Genomic DNA, 25,997 nt, shown 5'->3' with positions numbered 1-25,997 from the left:
TTTGGCCGAAGCTGACAAGGAATACGGTGACACGCACCTCTGTGTTGAAGGTGTAAAATCCTGAGATCATTTCTCCGACACTGATGGAAGTTGGTGCCAAAACAAGGTGGAACCAAGCAATGGGATGTAGAACACCCTGGAAGGTCACAAAAAGAAGATATTAAGTCTGGCTTTGAGCTCACCATTTCAAATACTAGTAGATTTAGTTTCCAATGTAGAAAAACACACCGAATGCAATCTGGTTTGTTGCATAAATAAAATGAATTCATGACTCAGCTTTGTACAAAATTACCATTCAAAACCCCAATAAATAATTCATTTAGAAATTTCGGGAGACATCCAATAGCCTAGGGGTCCTTCCCCCTTATCCAATGAAAATGTGTACTAACTGTTCAGAATGAGATCAAACCTTCCTGTGTGGAGTTTGCATGTTCTCCCCGTGCTTGCGTGGGTTTCCTTCCACATTCCTAAAGCATGCATGTCAGGTTAATCGGCCGGTCCAAGTTGTCCCTAGGTGTGATTGAGCGAGTGAATTGGCTGTCTTTGTGTACCCTGCGACTGGCAGGCAATCAGTTCAGGGTGTCCCCTGCCTACTGCCCGAAGATAACTGGGACGGGCTCCAGCACCCACGCGACCCTACTGAGGATAAAATGCTGATAATGGATGGTTCAGAATGAGAAGACAAAAATGCGCAATTGTGTTGAAATAATGCGCACAAACCTTTGTAGTATCACACCCCGATGCCTAAAACGTTCTTTCTTTCACTCCTCAGACTTAAATCCTGACATTTTTGCGGGGAGCTACGAACGCCATGTAGCGCAGTTAACTCGCCTGCTATGCTAACGTGCAACCAATCAGCAATTAGCATGAGCTAACTAGCTATTAGCAACAAGTTCAAAGAAGATTAGCTAGTACCTTCCCGACGGATAGAAACATGGAGCAATTATCGAGTGTCGTCTTCTGCTTAATAATATGTTAAATAAGTAAGTAAGTAAGTAAGTATATCATTAAAGTTTTTGATGTCAGTCACAGCACAATCCCTCTCTGTGTCCTCCTCGTTAGGTTCCCCTTTCCAATTGGCTTCGCGTCCTTTTGCTAAAAGATGATTAGCCTCTGAATTTATTTATTTCATCATCAAAATAATTATATATACAGTATAATTGAGTATATGAATTCATATCAAAAAACATTAAATATTACTAAACAACATTTTAAAAAACAAACGGCTGGGGCTTGCTGATTGGCTTACACGGGGAGCAGAGCTGACGAGTACAGGTGCAGACAAAAGTCAAATGGGCTCACGAGACGTAAGTAACATTTAAGTCATATTTTTTTAACTATTTGAGATATTTAAATTATCTTTAAAATGTCTAATGTTTAAAAAGCATACAATACGGTGTTACTGTCGCTTATGTTTTGTTTAGATTTAAAATAAATTAGGTACTAAATCATTTTCGGTGCCATTCGTCCTTCACGGGTTATCAATTTAAGAACATTTTAAACAATCTATCATTAAAAGAGGCTTGGAGTAAAACAGTTTAAGTTTCTTGGCTCAGTTGTTAGCTGGAGACCCTATAAAAATAGCATAAAATCCAAATTAGCAAAGAACATTGCAGTTATGAGTAGATGCAGACATATTTGACAAGAAAACCGTTCAGATAATATACAGTTCATCAATTTTGCCTTATTCACATTATTGTGGAGACATTTGGGGATGTACATCAATTATCTGCACCGCTTATCCTCAGTAGGGTTATGGGGGTGCTAGAGCCAATCTCAGCTATTTCGGACAGTGGGCAGGGGACACCCTGAACCGGTTGCCAGCCAGTCGTGGGAGGTACATATAAGAGCAATATAGAATCTCTTACTAAAATCACGGAAGAGCGCTTTAAGGATTGTGCATAAAGCTGGTTATAATAACCACACAGTTTATAGAATCTAACATGTTAAAATTTGAACATTTAGTGGAACTTAAATCCCTATTATTAGTATACAAGGCAAGTAAGCACCAACTACCAACAAATATTCAACAGTTGTTTCTCTACAGAGCAGACACTAATTACCTCAGGGCAATCCATAACCCAATAATTCATTCAAAATGAATACTTAAGTAAACTGTTTGTATAAAAATATGACTAATATCTCACTGAAACCTAGAAGGGGGTAAAAGAACACATTGTAAGAGTAATTATTGCTATCATCTTTATTACTTTTCAAGAGATTCTGTAGATGTCATTCATAGAATGCAGATGTCTCTTGTCCCCAATAAGCAGGTTAGCGCCTTACATGGCTGCACGGCCGCTATTGGGAAATGTGAAGCACATTGTAAATGGGGCGGCAGTAGCTCAGGAGGTAGAGCGTTCGTCTTGGGATGAAGGGATCCCAGTTCGAATCCCGGCTCGTCCGTGTTACATGTCGAAGTGTCCTTGGGTAAGACACTGAACACCTAATACCCCCAATAAGCAGGTTAGCGCCTTACATGGCTGCAAGGCCGCTATTGGGAAATGCGAAGCACATTGTAAAGCGCTTTGGGAAGTCAATGACTTAAAAAGCGCTATATAAATGCAAATCATTTCATTTCATTTCTTGAAAGATTTCATAATCCTGTTAGCTGATGTTGTTGGGTACAGTTGCTCAGAGCTCAGGAAGAAAATTGCCATCTTGACGATAAAACAAACAAAATTCCAGTATAGATAGAAAGAAAAGCTACCAGAAATATTCTGTGCCATGTTTGAATTAAACACTTCCTGAAAATCATCATAGATAGCAGTGGTGTTGGCTGTGTTGATATAGCAGATTTGTAGTTTAGGTCTGGTTCAAGAAAAAAAAAAATAGTGTCTCATGTCTGTACTTGTTATCTCAGGACCCGGAAGCTCTGAAATCGCCTGGGAAAAGGGAAAAAATGGTTCTTCTGATATTTCCACACTTCAACATGTACATATTTATTGTTATCGACCACAACTAACGTGTAGCCTATGAAGCAGTTGTCAATTTAAAATGGGCAAAGACAGTGGTCCGCTACCTTTTCTGCACCACGGACTGGTTTATGTTATGACTATATTGTCACGACTGGGCACAAGTATAACATTAAAAATAATAATGATGAGAATTAAAAAAAATCATAATAAGCCAAATTTTTCTGAATAATTACCAGGCCACTAGGAATTTAGTTGACACGGGAAAAGCTCACCATCACATTTTCTATTTCTATTTTTACTCATGTTGCCATGTTGTACAAGATTGTTTTTGCTGAACTATTTCCCATAATGATCCATTACATTATTGTACAACGTGGCAGCTGGTAAAAATATGTGATGATGAGATCATATTCAATGTATTTTATCTCTTACAATCCTAATGGTCCAGTGGTAAGGATTTGGTGCCTTTACTGCCGTGATGCTGGTTGAATTTCCATTGCATACGATGCTGAGCAAATGTGGTCAGCGATATTTGTCTACTCTTCAACCTTTTTTTTTAAAAGAAAGTGAATTATTTTCAGTTAGAAAATGCACAGTGAATGAAAAGGGAGGGAAGAAAATGAACGTGCAGGCACTTACTTTCGCAGTAGGAGGACTCAAATCTTAGCAATTAAGAGCATTCAAGCATGTTCAAGAAAAAGATTAAAATGTGCCTCCACAAAAATACCCGGGAATGCTCACCAACCGAATCCAAGCAACCACTTATACTTATATTTTCAACAAAGGTTTATGGGTGCATTGCAGACTTTATAACGGTAATGTTAAAGAGTTCCTTTTAGAATATTTATGCTAGATCAGTGCTCGGAGTACAAAGAATCTTGATTTTTTTTTTTTTTATCCATTTGTTCTGAGCATTTTGAGACAATCAGCCCACAGTTTCTTGCTTCAGTCCAATTTAATAATAAAAAGAGGAAGATATGATAAAATAAAAAAACAAATATCTCAACGAGATTTTATTTTTGATCCGTTGGAAAATAATTGTGGTAATTTTCAGAATTATTTTAACATAATCTTTAAAATATCGCTATATTGCCTTAATATTTTATGTATTTATTTTTTAAAAGTTTGCCTTGAGTTCCTGGCTCCACACAGCAAGAAGTCTGGTTTAAGAAAATGAGAAAAATATTGTACAATAAGAAAAAAAATACATACTTACCTACTTTTTTACACTTTTCCCCATTTCAGGTTCATTTTTCTTATTTACAATGTTTTTTAAATTGTATTTGTTGATAAGTTGCCGGAGACAAACGGTGAATCAGGAACAGACGAGTGGTATACCGAGGAAAAATTGTTTTTATTTTCTGCCTTCTTTTCTTAAAATGCTACCTGAGCTGTGATAGCAAATTTGATTCCATAACTTTAAAGTCCAGAGAATATTTTACAAAGATATTTTTAAAGGTGCACGTTATAAACTAGTGAGCCTTATAGTCCAGAAAAATGTACCTTTTCCCCACCGAATTCTAAGTATTGATATTTTTTTGTTTATAATTTTCCCCCAGTTTTTTAATTTGTTTTCTTTATGCATTGTGAAGATTAAATACAATGAATAAGAAAAGAAGAAATATTTAAAATGAACAAAAAGTATTTGCCCATTGAAAAGTTCTCTTTTATTGATGTTTACTATGTTTGTGTACTGTGACCCAATGCTAAATCTATTCCACCCTGGTCATCCTGGAAGGGGGATTACCACTTGTGAGGCCCCTTCTCAAGGTTTCTTTTTTCCCCACCCTGAGCTTTTGAGTTTTTCCTTGCCCGCATGTTGGTTTAAGATCAGGGGATAGTGTCATTGTAACCTGTGCAGTCCTTTGAGATATTTTGTGATTAAGGGCTTTACAAATAAATGTGATTTGACTTGATTTTTACTTGGAAAGATTATTTTAAAATGGGAGATTTCAACTGAAACTCCAGTTCCACTTTACGCCAGAGGTGGCAGTCTCAAACACAAAAAAATGACCACCTTCGTAATGCACCTTCAAGTAAATACAGTATTTTTGGGGTCATAACAAATGGAAAGTACTATATACAGGACCAAGCAATGACATTATTTATGACACTAATTTGATCCTAACAGTGATGATGATTACTTCCTTCTGTCCATCCCTTCCTTTTCATTGCCCAGATGGAAACCAGAGTGGATTAAGTGGAATGTGGACACTTGTGTTTACCTTTCTAATAGGAAGCTCACGCACAGAGGACGGAGGAAGGTAAAAATGGTCATCAGGGACCGCAGAGATGCTATCTACCTTCAACAACATCCGCATTGTGACCTTTTGCTCTAGTGTCCACCGTGTGAAAGAACACCACATATTCTAGTCGACCTTGCACCCCTCTACCCCCAAAAATCAATTTAATAGTTTGGCTGGGTTTGTTTCCTCAATAAATAAACCACCTTTGTTGTTTCACTGCGATTTAGCAGCACGGTGGGTTGCTGTGCCGCATTTGAGATTAGGGGCTGGAATATCAGAATGGAGTTTGAATTTGCATTTTATTTTATTGGGTAAACACTGAGCTAAACAAGATGCATTTAGATTTGAAGAAGGATGGACTTTGCTTCCTCTACATGTTTGTTCAACATCCAAGTTGCGGAACGCGACCGGTAAAACAAACGCGAGTATGAAGCAGTTATTTGGGGTTTTTTACTATAATCAGTGTCTGAAATGACGTCTGCCCGGACGACCGGGGCGTGCATCTTTTGCGTCGGGCGTACAACTTACAAATCGTAACAAATGAAATGTTTGCATTGTTCAGATTTCGAAATCTTCGTTCGGTTTGGAAATTTGCATACTCGGCAGCCAATCAGACGCCCGCGGCGAATAACTTCGTGCTTCCAGACTTTCCCGAGCATTATAAGGTCGTGCATTTGCATATCATTTTCCAAAGTAGACGCACAGAGAACACAAGAAAAATGGATAAGAGGCTAGGAATCAAGCCAAAACCTCAGCCCCAGAAGAAAGATTCAAAAGAAGTTAACAAAATTTATGACGCTACAAAACGTAAACATACATTAAAAGCATCGTGGAAAGAGGAGTTCACGTGGCTTGTAGCAGATGACGCAACGCAAACACTGCATGAATGAAGATGAGTAAATATAGGTACATGCTGATGGCAGGTGGAAAACATGCAATGAATGTTATAAGTAGATTTATAATAAACTTAATTTTAAAGTGTTGTTCTGTTATATATTCTGATTATCAATCCTTAATACTTTGCAACAATGTTTTTTTTTGTTGTTTTTTTTTTGCGATTAGTCTTCTTATTCTGTTTCAAGTTGTGAAAAATGGGGCAGGCAACTTTATGGCGTCCTGGTGTCCGCTAACTTTTTCGTTTCAGACACTGCTATAATTTTTTTGGGGGAAAAGCAATAGAATAGAATAAAAAAAAAAGAATACAATGTTCCAAAAAGAAAAATAGACAGGTTTTTTAGGGTACCCGTAGAAGCAAAGATGTTAGTTCCCTTTAGTCGAGCCCCATCTCATGTCAAATAAATGCACATTTCTCCACCTACTTGTATTTATATAAATCGTTCATATATCTCTGCTAATTCTTTTAAATCAATACTGCTTTTATGAACAATTTTCTCTACCACTAGGAAGCACCTACTATTACACACTGTACCTCATCTCATTAGCTGCACCGCTTATCCTCAGTAGGGTCGCGGGGGTGCTGGAGCCCATTCCAGCAATCATCGGGGCAGTGGGCAGGGGACACCCTGAACTGGTTGCCAGCCAATCGCAGGGCATACACACTGTACCTTTAAGCTTTATTTTTTAGGCAGGGGCCTTAAATTATCATACCGCGGGCTGCAGTTGGCCGCATGATTGAGACCCTTCCTCTTGGTTTTGAGTAGCCCAATAAAAAAAAAAAACTATCCCTAAACATTCCGAGTAGAAACTGAAGAGAAGCACCCATTGGAAACCTTGGAGTAGAAAAATTCTCACCCTTGGAAAACATAACACGAGGTTCAGCAGAGGTCAGCTCGTAATTACCTCCCAAGCTCTTGGTTGTCTTCACCTTGAACTCAGATATGTAACTTCACACTAACTCTCTCAAGAGGGATGTCGTTTCAGTCAGTCCCTGACAAAATCGGAACTTTTAACCGACAAAAGTTAAAAGGAAAAAAAGGCCCACCGGGGCTCTAAGGATAATTTTGCGGTGACTGCAGTCGGCTATGTTCTGTTCTCAACAGTAACCGCTGAGCCGCCGCATTTTTACATTTTCCAAAAAGTGGGGTATTTACCTTTGCGGGGGGGCTTACTGCTATTTAAACCTTAAGCTCGCCACAAAAAGCACTTAGCGGCACGTTAGATCTGTTCGCAAAGATTAGCTGGGCCAGAAATGTATTTTCATAAGGTTGTACATTAAATACATAGAAACTGTTCTCTAAGAGTGAAGCCAGCTTTAGGTTTTGAGAATTGTGCTATCTGTTGGCTAAAAGTAAAGCTAGCTTTAGCTCTTTTTGTAATATTGAAAGATGTCGCTGCCTATTTTTTTCAACAACCGGAACAGGATCAGGACCCAAATGCGTGACGTTTCTCACATAAGACTTTTATTTTACGGGAAATGGAGAGTCATGCATGTTTAGCAGCGGTCTGGCGTAGAATGATAGGAAGCCAGAGGCCGACGAGATTGATACCAATTGCCCGAGCAGATACCGGACAGATGGGGTCGATACCGGACAGGACGGGACGGACAGGATTGATATCAAAAACAGGATATTGAAAATAAACAGGACAAACTAGACGGGAACAAAACTGGAAACTGATATTGAACAGGACAAAATAAATGGGAACAATACCGGACAGGACATACCAACAGGAAACAGGACCGAGTCAAAACCACATCTTACGGGGCAGAGGTTCGTTGACGGACTGACAAAGGAAGAGTGAGAGCACTGAGCTTAAATAGGCGGTAAGTCAATCTGTCAATGAGTCGCAGCTGGTGCCAAACGGGCGAAAGAAAGAAAAAGATTGAATTAAAAAAAAACAACAGACTTTTTCTGCACCATTGAGGAACGTTTCGTGCATCCAGGATTCTAGCCGATTGGGTATTCAATTTATTTTAAAAATGCTTCCCAGAGCTTGCAGGAACCATTAGGAATGACGAGATTTCATAATGTACTGTGATTTTACACTTGCTGCTTCTGCATTCTTCCTGCATCTCGCAGAAAATATTTTTTGTCCTGCTCCTCATGCCACTTAAGCCATGCTTAACCCTTTTTTTTTTCTTTCTCTGTCTCTATCTTTCTCTCTGTCGGCAGGGCTTATATCAAGGTGCGGCCAAAACTAAATAGATAAAAAAACATCAAGTAATTTAAGATACAGATTGTTCTCTCTCTTTCTCTCAGTCAGCAAGTTCCTTCCAATGAAGGCGCGCCGCTCAAAAATTGATCAAAATACTGTGTACTTTAAAAATCAGTGTTTTTCTTTCTCTCTCTCTCTCTGTAACTCTGCAAATTCGCTGTAATGAACACCACCCCAAAAAAGATGCAACACTGTTTCGCAGATTTTCACTTTTTACGGGTGGTTCCGGTTACCATTAAACGCAAAAGCCGAGGGATTTCTCTATATCATCCCGTGTTTAACTTCATTTATTTAGTCAGAATTGTGCAACTTCAGTTGTGCTTTATTTTGTAGTCAAAAGTGGCCTGAAGCGCTAATATTGGGGGATTTAATTAGCTCGAGAATGCCAGCGCGGAAGATCACAAAAAACAATGTCCAACTCATCCCTGTTAAACTAAATACAATGATTTCCTCAAGTAATAGTTGAACAGCTTGAGTAAGAATTCTGTAATGTTGACGAAACTATCGTCAGTAGGACAGTGCTCCATTCAAACTTTATGTTTCTATTAACTTTGTTCAATCAGCTTATGAACTTTTATAAGAATGATGATAAAAAAACAGTCTCTGCACAGGTAAATTCCTAAAGCTATTTTCTGTAGCCCAATTTCTCCCAGAATACTCTGTAATAAAACCTTTGAAGTATCCGCTCATCTTCACCTTTTATTGTGACCAACCTCATCAACGAGACTGATTGACAAACTGTTGTTATGGTAACAGCTAATCACCCAGCCTTCAAATTTAGTGTTTTTTATACTTTCAATCCCAAACACCCACGCTTGATTGACAAACTAATGTTATGATAAGAGCTAATATATCAGTCTCCACCGAAATGTGCTTCCCTAAAACAATTTAACTTTACTTTTTACGTTATCACTTTATCTAACACATGCTACCCTGGTCATAGACTTTTAAAAGTCCATGCTTTTCTACCACGGACTTTTAAAAATATCTTGTCAGCCGTCTTGAATCACAGCAGGCATGTCATTACTCAGAAGTAGTTGTTTTTCTTCTCTAATGTTATTCTTCCCGCTTTAGTTGCTCCACCTACAGTCGCTTATCCACCCAAAAGGCGTGGTTTGGATGGCAGGTGAAACAGAAGGCAGGAGAGGGGAAAGCTCAGTTGTATCAGCCCGTCAGATAAGTAAAAATGCCGATACAGATATCCGTCAAATTCCCAAATATCGATGCCGATAGTCGACCCGCCTAATATTTGGTCGACCTCTTGTAGAGACACATGGTAACACTTATGTAAAGGTGAAGTTAACATTACCTGACATGTGACTAAATGGCATTATCAAATGCTAAGACCGAATTTAGCATTAGCTTTTGATAATGATTTCCATGTGTGTGCTAACTGTTAGCCAAGAGCAAAAGCAACATTGGCATCTGTAGATTCTTTCAGACACGTGTTAACCGTTCCCTACAGGCCAGCTGGTATTACTTTGTGATAACACCATTCAAACGCATGCTAATTGTTTTAACTTGTGTAAGAGAACTACTTAATTAGGCATTGCTTTCCACCCAAAACTAATTGACTCTGACGCAAAAAAGTTTAATGATCTATTTCTGAAATATTGAATGATCTATTATCTCTTTCTAACTAACAACCATCGTATTTTTCTAATATTTTTGCCAAGCTTTTCACAAAGTTTTTTGTGGGGGTTCCTGTATTGGCAAAATGGCAGACGATTACCTCAGTTCCTTCTCGGCAAAGCTCGTGTTATATAGAATAAATGAAAATGTCTCAATCCACCAGGATTTTTTTGTACGTTTAAATGACAATTAATGCATTTTTGCTCAACATTTAAATAAACATTTTTTATAGATTTTTTTACTAAGCAACTTACACGTGGGTCAATTGTTGCCAGGCACACCCTCTCTTTTCACTGATATGCAGACCACATACAAATCTATCTAATGATCAATGTTCTTTCTTGGATTGTATTGTTGACATTAAGTAGTGGTTGCCCCACAAATTTCTTTATTCAAACAAAACTGAATATATATAATGTTGGGGTTAACGTGACGGACGTCATCGGCACCCTGTCTTTTGAGTTGAGTTCAACTATCTGAAACCTGGGTGTGACTTTTGACGGACATCTCTAGGTTGACAAACAAAACAACAATGTTGACCAACTCAAGTCAAGTCATGTTCATTTGTATAGCCCTTAATCACAGAGTCTCAGAGGGCTGCACAGATCAAAGACTATTGCTGACTATTATTACAGACTATTATGACACCATCCCCTCATCTAAAACCTACATGAGGGCAAATAATACACATATTATCAACATAAAAGATTGGTTAGTCATATGCTATGGAGTAGGAGTGTGTTTTATGCTTGGATTTAAACATTTCCACTGAGGTTGCAGATCGAATCTCAGGGGGAAGGGCATCAGCACCGGGGGCCGAATGGAGAACGCTCTCGAACCTGCGGATTTCTTCTTGGCTCCGGACTGGAACATTAAATCTGAAAGATATGGGAACAAGTCCATGCATGATTTTGTATACGACCAACAGAACCTTGAAATCACATCTTAAGCTAGGAGTCCATTGCCAGTAGAAGATCATTGGTTACCTTAATCAGGGCTGTCTCAGTAGAGCGGTTATCTCTGAATCCTGATTGCATAGATTCTTCTTTCAGTTCACCTTCTTTAATGTAGGTCGTCCTGACCTTGAAAAAAACGATCCGATCCTTAATAAGTTCAAGGTTGGAATATTCTAATGCACTTTATGTTGGTGTCTCCCAGTCTTCTCTCACTTGACTTCGACTTGTGCAGAAAACTGCTGCCCATCTTTTAACCAACACCAGCAGACTTGCGCATATCTCTCCTGTTCTTAACTCCTTTCATTAGCTCCCAATCCTTTTGAGAATTCATTTTAAACTTTAAAAAAAAAATTCAACCGTAAAATTGTCTTGCCCCATCGTCTTTATTTGAGCTTTTAACCGTTTGCAATCCTGTTAGAGCTATGAGGTGATAGGATCAATTGCTGCTGGAAGTGCTTAGGACAAAATATAAACGCTTGGGGTACAGAGCCTTTTTGTTACCGCCCCCATGCTCTGGAAACTGCTCCCTGTCAAGATGTGTCTCATTTCTGACCTGGGGTTCTTGAAATCCAGGCAAAAAACCCACTTATTCAGAATGGATTTTAATACCCAGTAGTGTGACAACACATTTATTATATTTTCATCTTGTTTGATCCTGTTGTATCTTACTGTCTTTAATATCCTTTATTGTTTCTTACTCATGGCTTCTCTTTTATTATCTTCTGTAAATCACGTTGGTGCACCGAAAGAACTGTTGTAAAAGGGCTGTATAAATGAAGTACTTTTTAATTTTACTAGGAGGCTGTCAGGAGCCAGAACAGGATCAGGACCCAAACGCGTGACGTTCTCACACGAGCCTTTTAGTTACCGGGAAATGGGGAGTTATGCACGTAAGACAGCGGTCTGCGTGGAAAGACAGGAAGTCAGAGACCGACAAGATCGATTCCAATTGCAGTTGATATCAGACAGATGGGGTCAATACCGGACCGGACAGGACGGGACAGACAGGATAGATAATGAAACAGGATATCGAAAATAAACAGGACAAACAAGGCGGGAACGAAACTGGAAACCGATATTAAATGGGACAAAAATAAACGGGAACAATACCGGACTGGAAATACCAACAGGAAAACAGGACCGAGTCAGAACCTACGTCTTGCGGGGCAGAGGTTCGTTGACGGACTGACAAAGTAAAAGAGAGAGCACGCTGAGCTTAAAAAGACGGAAAGGCAATCTGTTAATGAGCCGTAGCTGGCGCCACACAGGCGGGGCCAATTGGGCGCCATGGCAACCGTGACAGAAGCCACTAAATAATACACAATATCCCTTTAAAAAAATGCATATCTGTATGATAATTCATGCATTTTGCTTAGTATTTAAATCAGTTTTTCTTAACTATTAAAGATTTTTTACCACTAGGAGGTAGTAATAATACACAATGTCCCTTTTAACAATCTATGACGTCTTCAAAATGAGTACCAAATGTGACGGGCACACAGTTAAGTGTCTCCACCAGCAGATAGGTGATTTTGCATGAGTTCACCTTCTAATTTTTATCCTTCCTCCTCCTAAAATAAATCACGTCACCCTGTTTGGACACTGTCAAAACGTGTCTACCGTGCTTTGAGGAACTTTTTAATTGAAATTATTCGGGGCCTGTTCTGCATTGAACCGCTGTTATTTTCTGTCCGGGTTCATTAGCGCCAGACGGCCGGCGGTGCGAATACAGGACATGAAGCATAAGAGAAAACAAAATGTGAAAGCTTTCAGTCAAAACATGGTGGGGAGGCTAAACAAAATGTCAGCGAAAAAGATGTAACGTTGGCACGGATATACTTTCAACAAAAGAGAAAAAAAATTCTGGAATGCCCTCGGTATGTTTTTATATGCACTAAAGTGTTAGTTGGAAGTGAGATGGCGCAAAACCGATGAATTGGAAACACCTTTCCCTGTATTTTACAAGACTATTAAGAGGGGTTAAGATAATAGTTGTTTGCTCATTGGTCTTGTTTTATTTCGAAAAACACACTTTTAATCCAAAGCCAAGGAGGATAGTCTACATGAGGGGTCTCCATCGTGGTGTCCGTAGGAACAAGGTAGCTCTCTAAGAACCCCTTGAGTAGCCCATGTACAGATTCTGAAAATATATCATGGGTTATTACAGTGTCCGAAATAATGTCTGCCCGAACGCCCGTCGGGCGGACAACTTACAAAATGTCTCCGCCTGGGTGGCCGACAAAAAACGTTCGGGGTTTTTTTTTTGTTTTTTTTTCAAAATCAAACGTTTGCTTTATTCCAATTTCGAAATCTTCGTTCGATTTGGGAATTTCGGAATTTCGGTTCGTTTGGCAATTTTCATACTCGGCAGCCAATCAGAAGCCTGCATTGAGTAACTTCCGGACTCTCCCGAGTGTTATAAGGTCGTGCATTTGCATATCATTTTCCAAAGTAGACGCACAGAGAACACAAAAAAAATAAAGAAGCGGTTAGGAATCGAGCCAAAACCTCAGCCCCAGAAGATAGATTCAAAAGAAGCTAACAAAATGTATGACGCTACAAAACGTAAACTTAAATTAAAAGCATCATGGAAAGAGGAGTTCACGTGGCTTGGAGCAGACCACGCAACGCAAACATTGCATGAATGAAGAGGAGTAAATACAGGTACATGTTGATGGCAGATGGAAAACAGCAATGTCATATCCATGCAATGCATGTTATAAGTAGATTTATAATAAACCTAATTTTAAAGGGTTGTTCCGTTATATATTGTGATTATCAATTCTTAATACATTGCAACAAGGGGTTTTTTTTTTGTTTTTTTTTTTTTTTTTGCGATTAGTCGTCTTACTGTGTTTCAAGTTGGGCAGGCAACTTGCCCTGGTGTCCGGTAACTTTTTGTCATGAGTTTCAGACACTGGTTATTGTGATTTTGTAGAAAATTTGATTTCTAACTGGCGTGATGTTAACTGAGCCCATTTTAATGTCTAATGATTACAACATCGGAATAATATGGTAACAACATAGTGGTAAGATATTAGGTATTTTAAAAATACATATCAAATTGGTAGCCTTTTCGTGCTAATTAGTAACTAAACGATTCCAACCACGAGGAACGAGCAAATCATTTCATTCATCTGAGTTGAAGAAGGGAACCCTCCAAAAACATGCAGCACATGTGGCCCTCGAGCACCGGGTTGCCCACTTTTGTTCTAAGTGGTGTTCTGATTTACTGTCGTAGGGGAGACCTTGAGTCTTCCTTTGAGTCTTATCAAGCCGTCTGCGGGATTCAATCTAGTGAAGCTGGGATTATGGGAATTTTCCACTAACTTGTTTCATTTTTTTCATACTCCGCAGTGATCCGACCCTCTGGTATATAATCAATTCTCTCAGTCATTTTGAAAGCACACTTGAGAAACCTTTACAGCCTTGTTCTGAACTCACAAGCCCAGGATATTCTGGTCTATCCACCAGATTTACTTTTATCTCCCGATTCATTAGAATCAACCATTTTATAAAGTAATTTTCTATATGTACTGTATATCTATATATATTTATATGTAAACTGTATGTGTTTATAGTTCTATTGACACAAATAACCACTTTACCCCTCTCTTTTGTGTATTTATGCGTCCTTTTTTTCTTTCTTGCAGGCCAGGACGACAGCTTGATCCGAGCTAACCTTCAACCATGCTATCTGAGGTGATGTGAGGAGCTTGCGCTAATAAACCACCACCGGGATAAATGGTCCTTAACGTTAGAGGGGGCATTAAGCGGGGCGTCGAAAGGGCTGAGGTTAAATGAAAATGTATTCCTACGCTTCCTGCGGTTATCACTCGATTTCGAAACAAATTGCAGCAGCGGGAGGAACAAAGTAGAAGAATGCAGTATAAGGATCGACCGGCATGGGTCTTCAGGCCCAATACCGATTAATAGCAGGGTCGGGTAGGGTTACTTTAACTTGATTACGTTCAATGACTTTTGGATGACTCCAATACCAGATATGTTAATAAAAGACAAAAGAAACTAAATATGAATAAAATGACTAAATTGTGTGCAGGCTTGGGGAGTAACGGAATACATGGAACGGCAAAAATGATGTCGGCAAGCCGTTTGGATTTATTTTCATTTTGTTTCTGTCGCATTTTATGTTCGTTTTGCCAGAGATCATAGAGATCAAAGCCAGGAGAGAAAGCTTACCACGTGTTGTGAGTCATCATTTTATTCATATTTAGTTTCTTTTGTCTTTTATGAGCATATTTGGTATTGGAGTAATCCAAAAGTCATTGAATGTAATCAAGTTGAAGTAACCCTACCCAACCCTGATTATTAGTATGAAGAGGAAGCTGATAGCTGATATTTGGAGCCGATATTCATTTGCTGTTAAAGCTTAAAAATAAGAAACTTTTGAAAATGCACAAAGAAACGAAAAATATTGGTTATTAATTCAAATAAAACTTTTATAGTTCTCTAAACTTTTACAGTAAATTACTAACGTGACTCATTTTTTACAATGTGTAAAACTTGTTGTCTGACACGAGCACAGCGTGGCGGCAGGATCCGACATACATGATGCCGACTGAATTGGGGTTTCCACAGTGTAAAAGAAAAACATCTGACCTATTTTTTTTAGTAAAAATTAACGTTGGTATGATAGTTCATGTACTTTTCCCTAATATTCAAATAATTGTTTGTTATTCTTACTGGATGAAAATATTTTTTGTACCACTGGGAGGCACTAAGTATTACACACTGTCCCTTTAAAACAAAAAATAACAGTGCAGGAAATAAGATTGGGATGAGCAGCAACTTTCGTAAATGTACGTAAAACTTCAAACTCCCTGATTTTTTTTTTTTTTTACAATAAATTAAAAAAAATCTCAGTACAACCAATATGACTTAAACCAAAAAGTGTATTGATGGTTCGTAAGTTAAATGTGTTCGTAAGTTGCTTCAGTGCTATATTTTGTATGTTCGAGGTTTATTATAAGCATGTTTAAGGCTTGTATAAGTAACCTGTATTGTATTTGTACTAAAACTTAAACATTTCATTAAATAATATATAAATAATATGCTCTATAAAGATGAATTAAGTTGAGTTTAACTTACTTTTGGAAGATGCGCTTGAAGAGGTCCTCTGTGTTCCGACCATTTTCTCAACCGTATCAAGTTTTCTTATTCCAATTTTAGTTCAAAAAAACGGATCGCCTCTTCTTTACACTTTACATCAACCATATTGAATCGATGCACAAGGTATTAAACAGTAAAAATGTCAAAGTTCTTAGCGCGCTGGAGATACGGTATAGAATGTTTACACACGAACTAGGAAGAGGAAGTAGATTTATTCTTCGGGGTGGATGCTGGGTGAGCTCTCTCAGCGCCACACACCGGTAACGGCAGAAAGAAACACTAGAGTGATGTCCTGTACTCGGAAAAAGGTGCACACAATACAAAATCGAACTTACAGCTATGTCCGGATATTTTTCGACATCCCGAAAAAATGATCGAATCTACCGTTTTACGCAAGTCGAATGGTCGTAAGTAGGGCAGCGTCCGTACTTTGGGTATGTCTTGGATTGGGATTTAGACGAAATTTACAGGAAGGAGGCTAATATGTCAGTCTACAACTGAACGTGCTTCTATTATCTCAGGATTTAGCAGATCTCCCGCTGTATACTCCGCTTTAACTGTATCCATGCTGCTTCAGCGGCTCCGCCTTCAGTTGCTTGTCCAATCAGAGGGCGCGGGGTGGGTAGCATCAGAGACCATAGAGAGGAGGGCTCTGCTGCATCTGAGCCTAAACAACCCTTTTTTTAACATATTTAATCGGCCCGTCGAATAATCAAAAATGCTGAGACCAATATCCATCAAATTCACAAATATCAGCACCGATAAACGGCCCTCCTGATGAACGGTCGACCCCTAGCTGTTATCACAAGATTTCAAGACTTACTGCAGCAGCAGGAGGACCAAAATGGAAGCATACAATAACACGCCGGGCCAATGTGAGTCAGCGCTAGCAGCTGGTCTCGTCGCGCCTCGAAACGCAACACGGCGGGATGCACAAAATGATACACAATTTTCTAGCAACTACGGAAGAAAAAAAGAAGACTTGATAGCAGTACATGATGGGCCTATGCCATTTATTTTTGTTTTGTAACATTTTTGTTTTGCTATTCTGAATCCCAGTACTGCAAGCTTTTTGTTGGAAATAGGACTGGGCTAACAGGAAGTTGAAAAATGAAAGACTACAATCCAAATTTAAGGGGGAAAATAATTTTGTTTGTATTTATTTAATTGCATAGTAAAAAAAATAGATTGGGGTTAAGACGAGAATTCGTTCGGAAGTAGGGCAGCGTCTGTATATAGTGCTTTTTAAGCCTGAAGATCTCCCTAAGCACTTTACAATGTGCTTCACACGCACCCATTCACACACACTTACACACAGATAGCGGCGTCAGCCATGCAAGGTCCCTACCTGCTTATGGGTTTCATTGGGGGTTCGGTGTCTGTTAAACTTTAAAATAATAACTTTGAAAAACCTGAGCTTGAGTAACTCTGGGTTAAAACTACTTATGTAAAAATTAGACCACTAAAAATATTTTCTAACTCTTGAGTTAAAGTGTGTTCAAAGCTTTAAACATGACTTGACTATTATTTTATTAACAAAACACACAATTATATTTATACAAACTCAGAGTTGAATGAATTAATAAATGGTCGTTATTAGAGGGCTTCTCCTTTCAGAGTTAGAAAGCTGCACACTAGCATCGGGTGGCCCCGGGTTGAGCCAGGTCTCCATTAATTTACAACGTCCCGAATGTAGCCGAGTTGTAGCTCCAAGTCATCTGTTTCTTGGGTAATAGATCTGGTGTTAGTGAGATACAGGCTAAAACTAGCCTCGTTTTGATCAAGAAAAATAGAAAATATTCAGACAAACAGAAAGGTTCGAAAACAAATGCACCGACACTGTCCCATTACCTAATAACTCTGACTTTCATTTCAAGTGGAAGTTGACTACCTATTGAGAACAGCCCTAGTGGTGTTGTCTTTTTGTATCGTGACAACTCAAGTGAGAAATTTAGATTTAAAAAATGAGGACTCAAACTATCCATTCATTATCTGCACCACTTATCCTCACTAGGGTTGCGGGGGCACTGGAGCCTATCCCAGCTATCTTCGGGCACCATTAACTGGTTGCCAGCCAGTTGCAGGGTACACATGCAATTCATTCACACCTAGGGACAATTTATACCGGCCAATTAACCTGACATGCATGTTTTTGGGAATGTGGGAGGAAACCCACGCAAGCATGGGGAGAATATGCAAACTCCACACGGGGAGGCTGCGGCAGCTGTAATTGAACCATGAACCTCCACACCGTGATATGTACAAGTCACCCTCAAAATATTCCAATTCAAAGTGTAGCATGCGCTGCTACTGATAAATTTATACTCTGAAAAAAGTCGAGCAGCTTCAGGGCAGCTTTTAATCATGAATCCATCCATTTATTCATTCTGTCAGGACTTTTTTCCTTTTTTTTTGTCCCCAAGTCTTACACAAAAAAGTTCAATTTGCTTCAAACAGAAACCAAAAAGTGGTGATAAAAACAGACATTCAGAAAGGACGTCAACCAACTGGACGGACTGCCCAGTATTTCCCTAAAATGTACTTCGTTAATCCAATTGGATGTTGGTCTGAAACTTCATGTACCCATAAGGTGAAATTTAGGTCACATTAAAACCAAAAAAACAAAAGGCATTGAGAAGATGTTGTACAAGCTCGCATGCATGCAGGCACTGATCTCGTCTTTTCGGATCCTTGGACAGAAAAAGGCAGTAGACAGGTTTTTTTAATAAAAAATAAAACAAAAACAAAAAAGAACAAACAATGATGTACACTCTGACTGTAAGTCTTACGGCAATGAAACAAACACATAACCAACAAAATGTTCAAGTTATCAGAAATCTACCGGCGGGAAATAATAAAACATTTTAACAGCAACAAATAAAAAACACGAAATAGTGGCTTAACTCCAAGAACCTCTGACATACAAGAACATAACTCCCGTTTTTTTTTGTCCGCAAGGGCTCGGCAATACGGTGCCGACAAGGTTCGTACACCTTTTTCATGACCAAATTCAAGCATTTTTCAAGGACTTTTAAAGACAGTTTCCCAATTAAAAGAAGTAATGAATGATTATATTGTTAATATCAATTATTGGCGACCATATTTTTCGGATTTTTTGTTTTATTATAGTTTGACCAAGGGTGGGATTTGTACTCTGGTGTGACTTCCACGTGAAATTATTAACATGAGTTTTAAATTGTTATTACTGGGTACATCATTTCACATGTTTTTTAAACACTAAACCACAAGAGGGCACTCTAGGTATTGATAATTTCTACATTGCAGTGTTGTGTTGAAAAATGGCCCACCGCGTGAAATGCCCCCCATAGCATACGTCACTCGCGCAAATGCTCTTCCCCTGGGATTCGATCTCCAACCTCATAGAACAGTTTAAATCTAGGCTTAAAAAACACTTCTATTCTATAGCATATGAATAACCTATATTTTATGGTGACAATATCTGTGTATTAATTGTTATTACAACATCCATTGCAGCCTGGTCATGCTGGAAGGGGGATTTCCTCATGAGGTTTTTGAGTTTTTCCTTGCCCTCATGTAGGTTTTAGATCAGGGGATTGTGTCATAATAGTCTGTGGTTTGCAATAATCTGTGGTCTGTGCAGCCCTTTGAGACTCTTTGTGATTAAGGGCTATGCAAATAGGACTTGACTTGAGGTTTTTGAGTTTTTCCTTGCCCTCATGTAGGTTTTATATCAGGGGATGGTGTCATAATAGTCTGTGGTTTGCAATAAAATGTGGTCTGTGCAGCCCTTTGAGACTCTTTGTGATTAAGGGCGTCACAAATAAAAATGACTAATATCATTTGGGGTCTCATTTTTGGAGGAAATGTAATTGAACAGTAAAGCACAGAGTATTTGTGCCTTGTAAAGAAATCCCTTTATATTTACTTTAACTAAATGAAACAAACTTTTACTTACCAATCAGTACAAGAACGTTCAGAAGGTAAAGCGTCATTTTGTCAAAGTAAATATTTTCAACTTACTCAAATGTGATTTTTTTTACAAGGTGCAATTGCTGTGTTTTACTGTTTTAAAACATTCTCCCCCCAAAAAGTTTTAGTAACGTATGCTGGCGGGGCATTTCACATGGTGGGACATTTTTTTAAATTCAAATTTAAATTGCCTTCCAAGTTGACGTGTATGTTTTTGGACTTTATCAAACAAATTTTCCCCCAAAATGCGACTTATACACCAGTTTCCTTCTTAATTATCTTGGCTGGTGCAATTTATAGTCCCAGAAATACAATAATTGTCATTATTATAATGATCCTGCCAACACTACCGCTTTAAGCCTTGGACTACTGCTTTTTGCCTCTTAAAAACGCCTACACTCTTTAAAATGTAAACAAAACATCTTAAATCAATGGTATGGTTGCTTTAGTTAGGCTAAAAGTTTGCTACTTTTGTTTTTAAATATTCCGGAGACAAATTGTGTTTTCCGCATAAAAATAGTGTTTGATAGGGAGCGATGACGCTTCACATAGCAACACCATACAAACTAATGCCAGCTGCCGTTAATCATTAGAGAAAGAAGAATTGCAATGGCCAAGCCAGCGCAGTGCAATTTTTTTAACTAGACTTATTTTTCATTTTCAGGCGGTCTATTGAGTCAGACTGCCAATCTCAAGCATTTATAACCACGTCACCCAAAATTCAAGCACTTGATAAACACAGCTTTCAAATTCAAGGACTTTAAGCACCCGTACGAACCCCACGCCGAGCATTCTGGCTCGGGTTATAATAAAATCCGTAAATGCCAAAAGGCGAGAACCTTCGTAGAGAGCAAACAAATAAAAGCTGTATAGGAAAAAACAACAGTACAGTCAAAAGAAGCACAGGAAATATGAATTAGAATTAAGGCGAGTTAAAATATTGCAGAATAGTTTGGCCCCTGTGTCACAACAGTCGAAGTTCCCACTCTTGACCACTAGGACGGATATAATGATGACTTAAAAAAGAAAAGTAATCCTCTTTGGAGAGATTTTATTTGGTTTGGTTCGGTCTCTTCCTCAGGAATAGTTTTAAAGGGAATAGTGACTTAAAAACAAACATAACGAAACTGTGATGTTTCTTTTGTAGTGGGGGGCACAAAATCTCTTTTTTTTCTGTTCTTATAGGGACAGTGTGTATTATTTCTCAACTGGTGGTTCAGGACCAGAAAGTGGGTCACGTGCCTTTTCCTCTGCAAAGTGAAGCTAAGACGGAGAAAAAAACGGAGGGTCGAATCCACAGTTGATGGCATTAATGCCCTACTCGATCTCTTCTACCTGTTCAGTCCGTCGGCACGTTTGAGAGGGACCACATCTCATTTTATTGTGATTTGTGGGGTTAATTTAATTTTTCTGCCCATATCAATGGGCCGAGAAAATTAGTTATAAGGGGAATGAAAAATTGGGTAGACAATGATCGAGTCGAAGGAAACTATTGGGAAATCTACCTGTAAATAGTATAAAAGTGTAATATTTTTAGCTTTTTATCAGTATTTTAATCTTTATTAACTATATAATTGAATAACGCGCAATTATCACTGTATTAATATGTTGAATTTCTTTTAGTAGTTTAAAAACAGTTTTAGGGGGTCGCTTATATGGGAGTACATCCATTACACTAAACTGTTTTGGTTTTGTTGGTCTTATTTTTAATTTATTTGATAAATATGCATTCACATCAACATGTTATTTTATTTTATATTTGTTAATTAACAGTTTAAAAATACTTTGAATCAACCCAATTAGAGCAAAATCATTTTATGTCTGATCTTTAAGTACTCATTTTAATCATCTGCATTCAAAAACTCAAATTAATTTGGCTAGCTTGGAAATGTTTTTTTTGCGCATGGAATTTGATAAATATTTTTAATCAATTGAAATGCATGATAAAATAAAATTTGCGAATAGAGAATATATTTAGCCAGATATTTGATGGCTTTGAGCGCAGTATAAGGCTTCAGGAAAAAATTTTTTTTGAGGGAAAGACTCACCAGGGGACACTGAAAACAAGATTGACACAAATGCAATATTTTCTATATTAACACCGCGTTTCCCAAACTATGTGGCGCACCTGTAAAACCTTAAAAAAAAAAAACATAAATAAGAGGGCGCCTTTTAACCTGGTGCGCCTTATAGACTGAACATAAAGTAAAAACAATCAGAAATGCTACACATATTAATTTTATGGATGAATTAAGTTCAGATAAATCAGATATCCTAATATTAATTTCCATGATTTTGTTCTTATAAAGTTTTTTAATGCTGCCCTTTAGTTTTTATTCACGCGCCTTATAATAAGGTGTGCCTTATGTATGAAATAGCTGAGTATTTTGAGGCTGCGCCTTTTAAACGGGTGCGTCTTATAGTGCAGAATTTTTTTTTTTTTTGTTCCATTTTATACACTGTATTTTTCACTCAATAAAGCGCACCGGATTTTAAAGCGAACCCCCTAAACGAGTATTTCGTGATATCTTTTTTCATCTATAAGGCACACTGGAAAGAAATTGGAACTACAGTAGGAGCTAGGGTTGCAAAAAAACATTTCAATATAAGTAATTTATTTCATAATACTTAAACATTATGACATCTAGTTTTGCCATTCATTTTAGCGACAAACAATTAAAGTGTGAACCAAAAAGAAGGAACTTGAAGACCACTCTGTTTCTCAAAGGCAGAACACTATATGCAGTATCATTTAATTATAAATACGCATTTCCAGTTCTAACAACCATATTTTCGGGTACATATGGTATACTTTGAAATTTATATGATAAATTTAGTCTTGAACGTATAAATATAAAATTCACCGTGTATTTTATATTTTGACCCCTTTTTATCCGTTTTCCGCCGGACGTAGTTTGCCCTTCCCTCCCAAGTGCTTTGTAAAATAAATGCAAAGCTCTCTACTTATAAGTATTTGAAAAGAACGCACATTGATTTTAGAATTCATGTATTGTAAGGGCAGTCTGCTCGAGTGAGGTTGTGGTTTGTTGAAAAGGCACCAGAGAACCACTAGGGAGTGCCAATGAGCAGTATGAGCAGCAGAACCGCTTGTACAAGAAAGCAGATGTTTATCGGATTTGTTGGTATTTATTTGGAGTGCCTTGACACAAAATCTGGCTAAAGACACTCCCAGAGGCAGGGAGGACTACTGTGTAAATTTCCACGTCAATCTGTTCATTCATTTGCATGCATATCGAATTTCATATAATAGTCTGGATCTAGATAAAAGTTTAGGCTTTATAAATGCATTCCATCTACCATAGATAGATCTAGACGAGATGGATACATCAATATTGATCCTTAACCACTAGAAACCGCCAAAAAACACACACTGTCCCTTTAAGACCTGATATGACACATGACCATGACTTGCCAGTGGGAACTGCGTCCCTTTAAAAGTCCACCCCCTGATTCTAATTAAGAGCAGTCCGGCAAAAGAGATACAAAAGAAAAACGGAGCTCGAGTGTTTTCTCCGAACTGTCCGATCGTTTGAGGGAGCGACATCCCCTTTAAGTCTCCTCGCGTGTGAGGGGGAAAAAGGCCGATTCAGCAATCGTGTCCCGAGGTCACTCCTTTAGTGAGAAAAAGAGGGCGTGGCTCGAAGAGTCCACGTCCCTAGTGGTCTTAAACCCATTCCTGCATGGAGCGTTTGCAGTAAAGTATGTGGCGTGGCGTGCCCTTCCTCTTGAAGTGCACCACGGTGTATACCAGCACCAGCAGGCAGAGGGCGAGCACGCACGGTATGACGATGGCCACCACCTTCACCGCCTCGTCCTCGTTTTCCAGTTCCACGAGAACGTCCGAGTCTTCGGCGCCGCCTCCTGGCGGGCGGCGGGGCGCGGCCGGCGTCAGTTGGCAACCCATGAAGTCTTTGAGGATGGAGCGCGGGTAGCCCGGCTCCACTCGCAGGAACTGGTTGTTGAACTTCCAGTACTCCTTTCCCTTGTAGAAGTAGGTAAAACCTGAGGGGTCATAATACAGAAATGGTAAATCAAGTCAAGTCATGTTTTTTTGTGACCTTAATCACAAAGAGTCTGAAAGGGCTGCACGGATCAAAGACTATTGCAAACTACAGACAATTATGACACCATCACCCGATCTAAAACCTACATGAGGGCAAATAATACACATATTATCAACATAAAATATAGGTTATTCAAATGCTATAGAATAGAAGTGTGTTTTAAGCCTAGATTTAAACTGTTCCACTGAGGTTGCAGCTCGAATCTAAGTGGGAAGAGCATTCCATAGCACTGGGGCCCGAATGGAGAACACTCTCACGGATTTCTTCTTGGCTCTTGGGATCACTAGTAAACCAGCATTTTCAGAGCGAAGGCTCCGGACCGGAACATAGGGGGAAATTAAATCTGAAAGATATGAGGGAGCAAGTCCTTGCATGATTTTGTATACTACCAAGAGAACCCTGAACAGGAGACCAGAGAGTAGTGCATTACAGTAATCGAGACGGGAAGTAACAAACGCGTGCATTATAATCTCCGCATCTGCCTGAGACAGCATAGGACGAATTTTAGCAATGTTGCAAAGATGGAAGAAAGCTGTTTCTAGTAATATTCTTCACCTGTGTTTGAAGGGACAGTTTTGACTAAGTCACTCTGGGTGATATTACATTTGTAAGGAGTCGGGATTGACTGATATGGGATTTTCGGGGCCAATACCGATTATTAGTATTGAGATGAGGCCGATAACTGATATTTGAAGCCCGAAATCATTTGCTGTGAAAGCTTAAAAGTTGGTGTATGATTTGTTTTAACTATGCAAAAAAAAAAAAAAAAAAGATTTGATTAAAATTCCCCAAAAATATCAATAGTTCTCTGGAATCCTGTACATTAAATATATTCGAATTACAACACAACTAACATGACTAATCTCTCACTTAAATCAATAACTAATCGTGCAGGAAATAAAATGAGGCATAGCAGCAATTTGTATAAAGGTACATAAATTGCTTCTTGATACCCTAAAAACATTAATGTCAATATAACCTGCATCACTTAAATTACCTTAAAACAAAGAGCAAAAAGCAATGCACAATTCGAAACGAAAAGTAGGGTCACTCCAGTTTTAAAACCAGATTAACAGACCAATGTAATAATAACTGATTAATCAGTCTCCACCTGAGCGTGCTTCCCTTAAACAAGTAATTTTACATCTTACACGATCTTTTAATCAAACATGCTTTTCTACCACAGACTTTTTAAAACCTAATGGTTGTAATGTCTGTTTCTTTGGTTTCTTTTGTTTATGTTCGTGATGGACCCTTTAGGGAGACCTGACGTCAGGGAGGAGGGAGGTGACTGGTGGAGATGTTCGGCTCTCGGTCTGTATCATGGATGAGGGTGAGCTGCTGTAGCTCCTGTGGAATTTGTTTGGACCGCTTATTAAATCGGCGATCAGACCTCAACAGCGGCTTGATTTACACTTATATGTCTGGGAGTTAGCAGAATTTTTTGAAGTCAGAAAAAGCTTTTGCTTCAGTGGCGTCACCCCTGTAAGAAAGTGCGAAGTGAGGGGAGAAGTTGGAGTAACGGAGAGAGAGCGTGACACTTTAGAGAGCCTAAATAATTGACCAGTCAAATGAATAAAAATACCGATACCCGTCAAATTCCCAAATAGTGCCACTGTGAAGGGTCGTAAAAATGTGAGACTGAAATTTTAACCCAAAAACAGGATTCAACTATGAAGTTCCGGGGAACACTACTGTGATCGCTTACTACTTTGTGGCAGCAGTGAATCACAGTTTAAATAATATTTCGTTATGTATAGAATAGAATATAGCTTTATTGTCACTGTTACAAAATGGGTTAACATATTGTGACAACGAAATTGGGCATGACACTCCAGTTTCACACGTTACAGTGAGGTAAAGAAACCAAGAAGATAGGGAACAGAGAAGATAAGGTTATAAAACAAGGAGGATAAGGTTATAGTTATAATTTACACAATATTTACACAAAGAAATGACAGCATG

At 38.6% G+C, this 25,997-nt stretch overlaps 1 protein-coding gene and 1 long non-coding RNA gene across 2 annotated transcripts in view; one reads left to right on the top strand and one right to left on the bottom strand.

The window, feature by feature from the left end:
- The first annotated feature begins 1,161 nt into the window (after positions 1-1,161).
- On the top strand, positions 1,162-25,406 carry LOC148348757 (uncharacterized). The gene is made up of 3 exons (XR_015847512.1): positions 1,162-1,307; positions 14,520-14,622; positions 25,293-25,406. It is a non-coding gene; the product is annotated as an uncharacterized LOC148348757 (long non-coding RNA).
- The window catches only part of mmp16a (matrix metallopeptidase 16a (membrane-inserted)), a 105,670-nt gene continuing 98,010 nt past the window's right edge, over positions 18,338-25,997 (bottom strand). The window contains exon 10 of the mRNA XM_088321904.1: positions 18,338-23,970. Within this exon, the coding sequence (XP_088178030.1) occupies positions 23,633-23,970 (338 nt within the window). The 3' untranslated portion in view covers positions 18,338-23,632. The remainder of the gene's footprint in view (positions 23,971-25,997) is intronic.

Source organism: Urocampus carinirostris, chromosome 18 (genome assembly GCF_059441175.1).
Source record: "Urocampus carinirostris isolate Australia breed hairy pipefish chromosome 18, RoL_Ucar_1.0, whole genome shotgun sequence".
NCBI classification, from domain to species: Eukaryota; Metazoa; Chordata; class Actinopteri; order Syngnathiformes; family Syngnathidae; genus Urocampus; species Urocampus carinirostris.
Note: the sequence above shows the minus strand (reverse complement) of the source record. Positions and strands in the feature narration are given on the sequence as shown.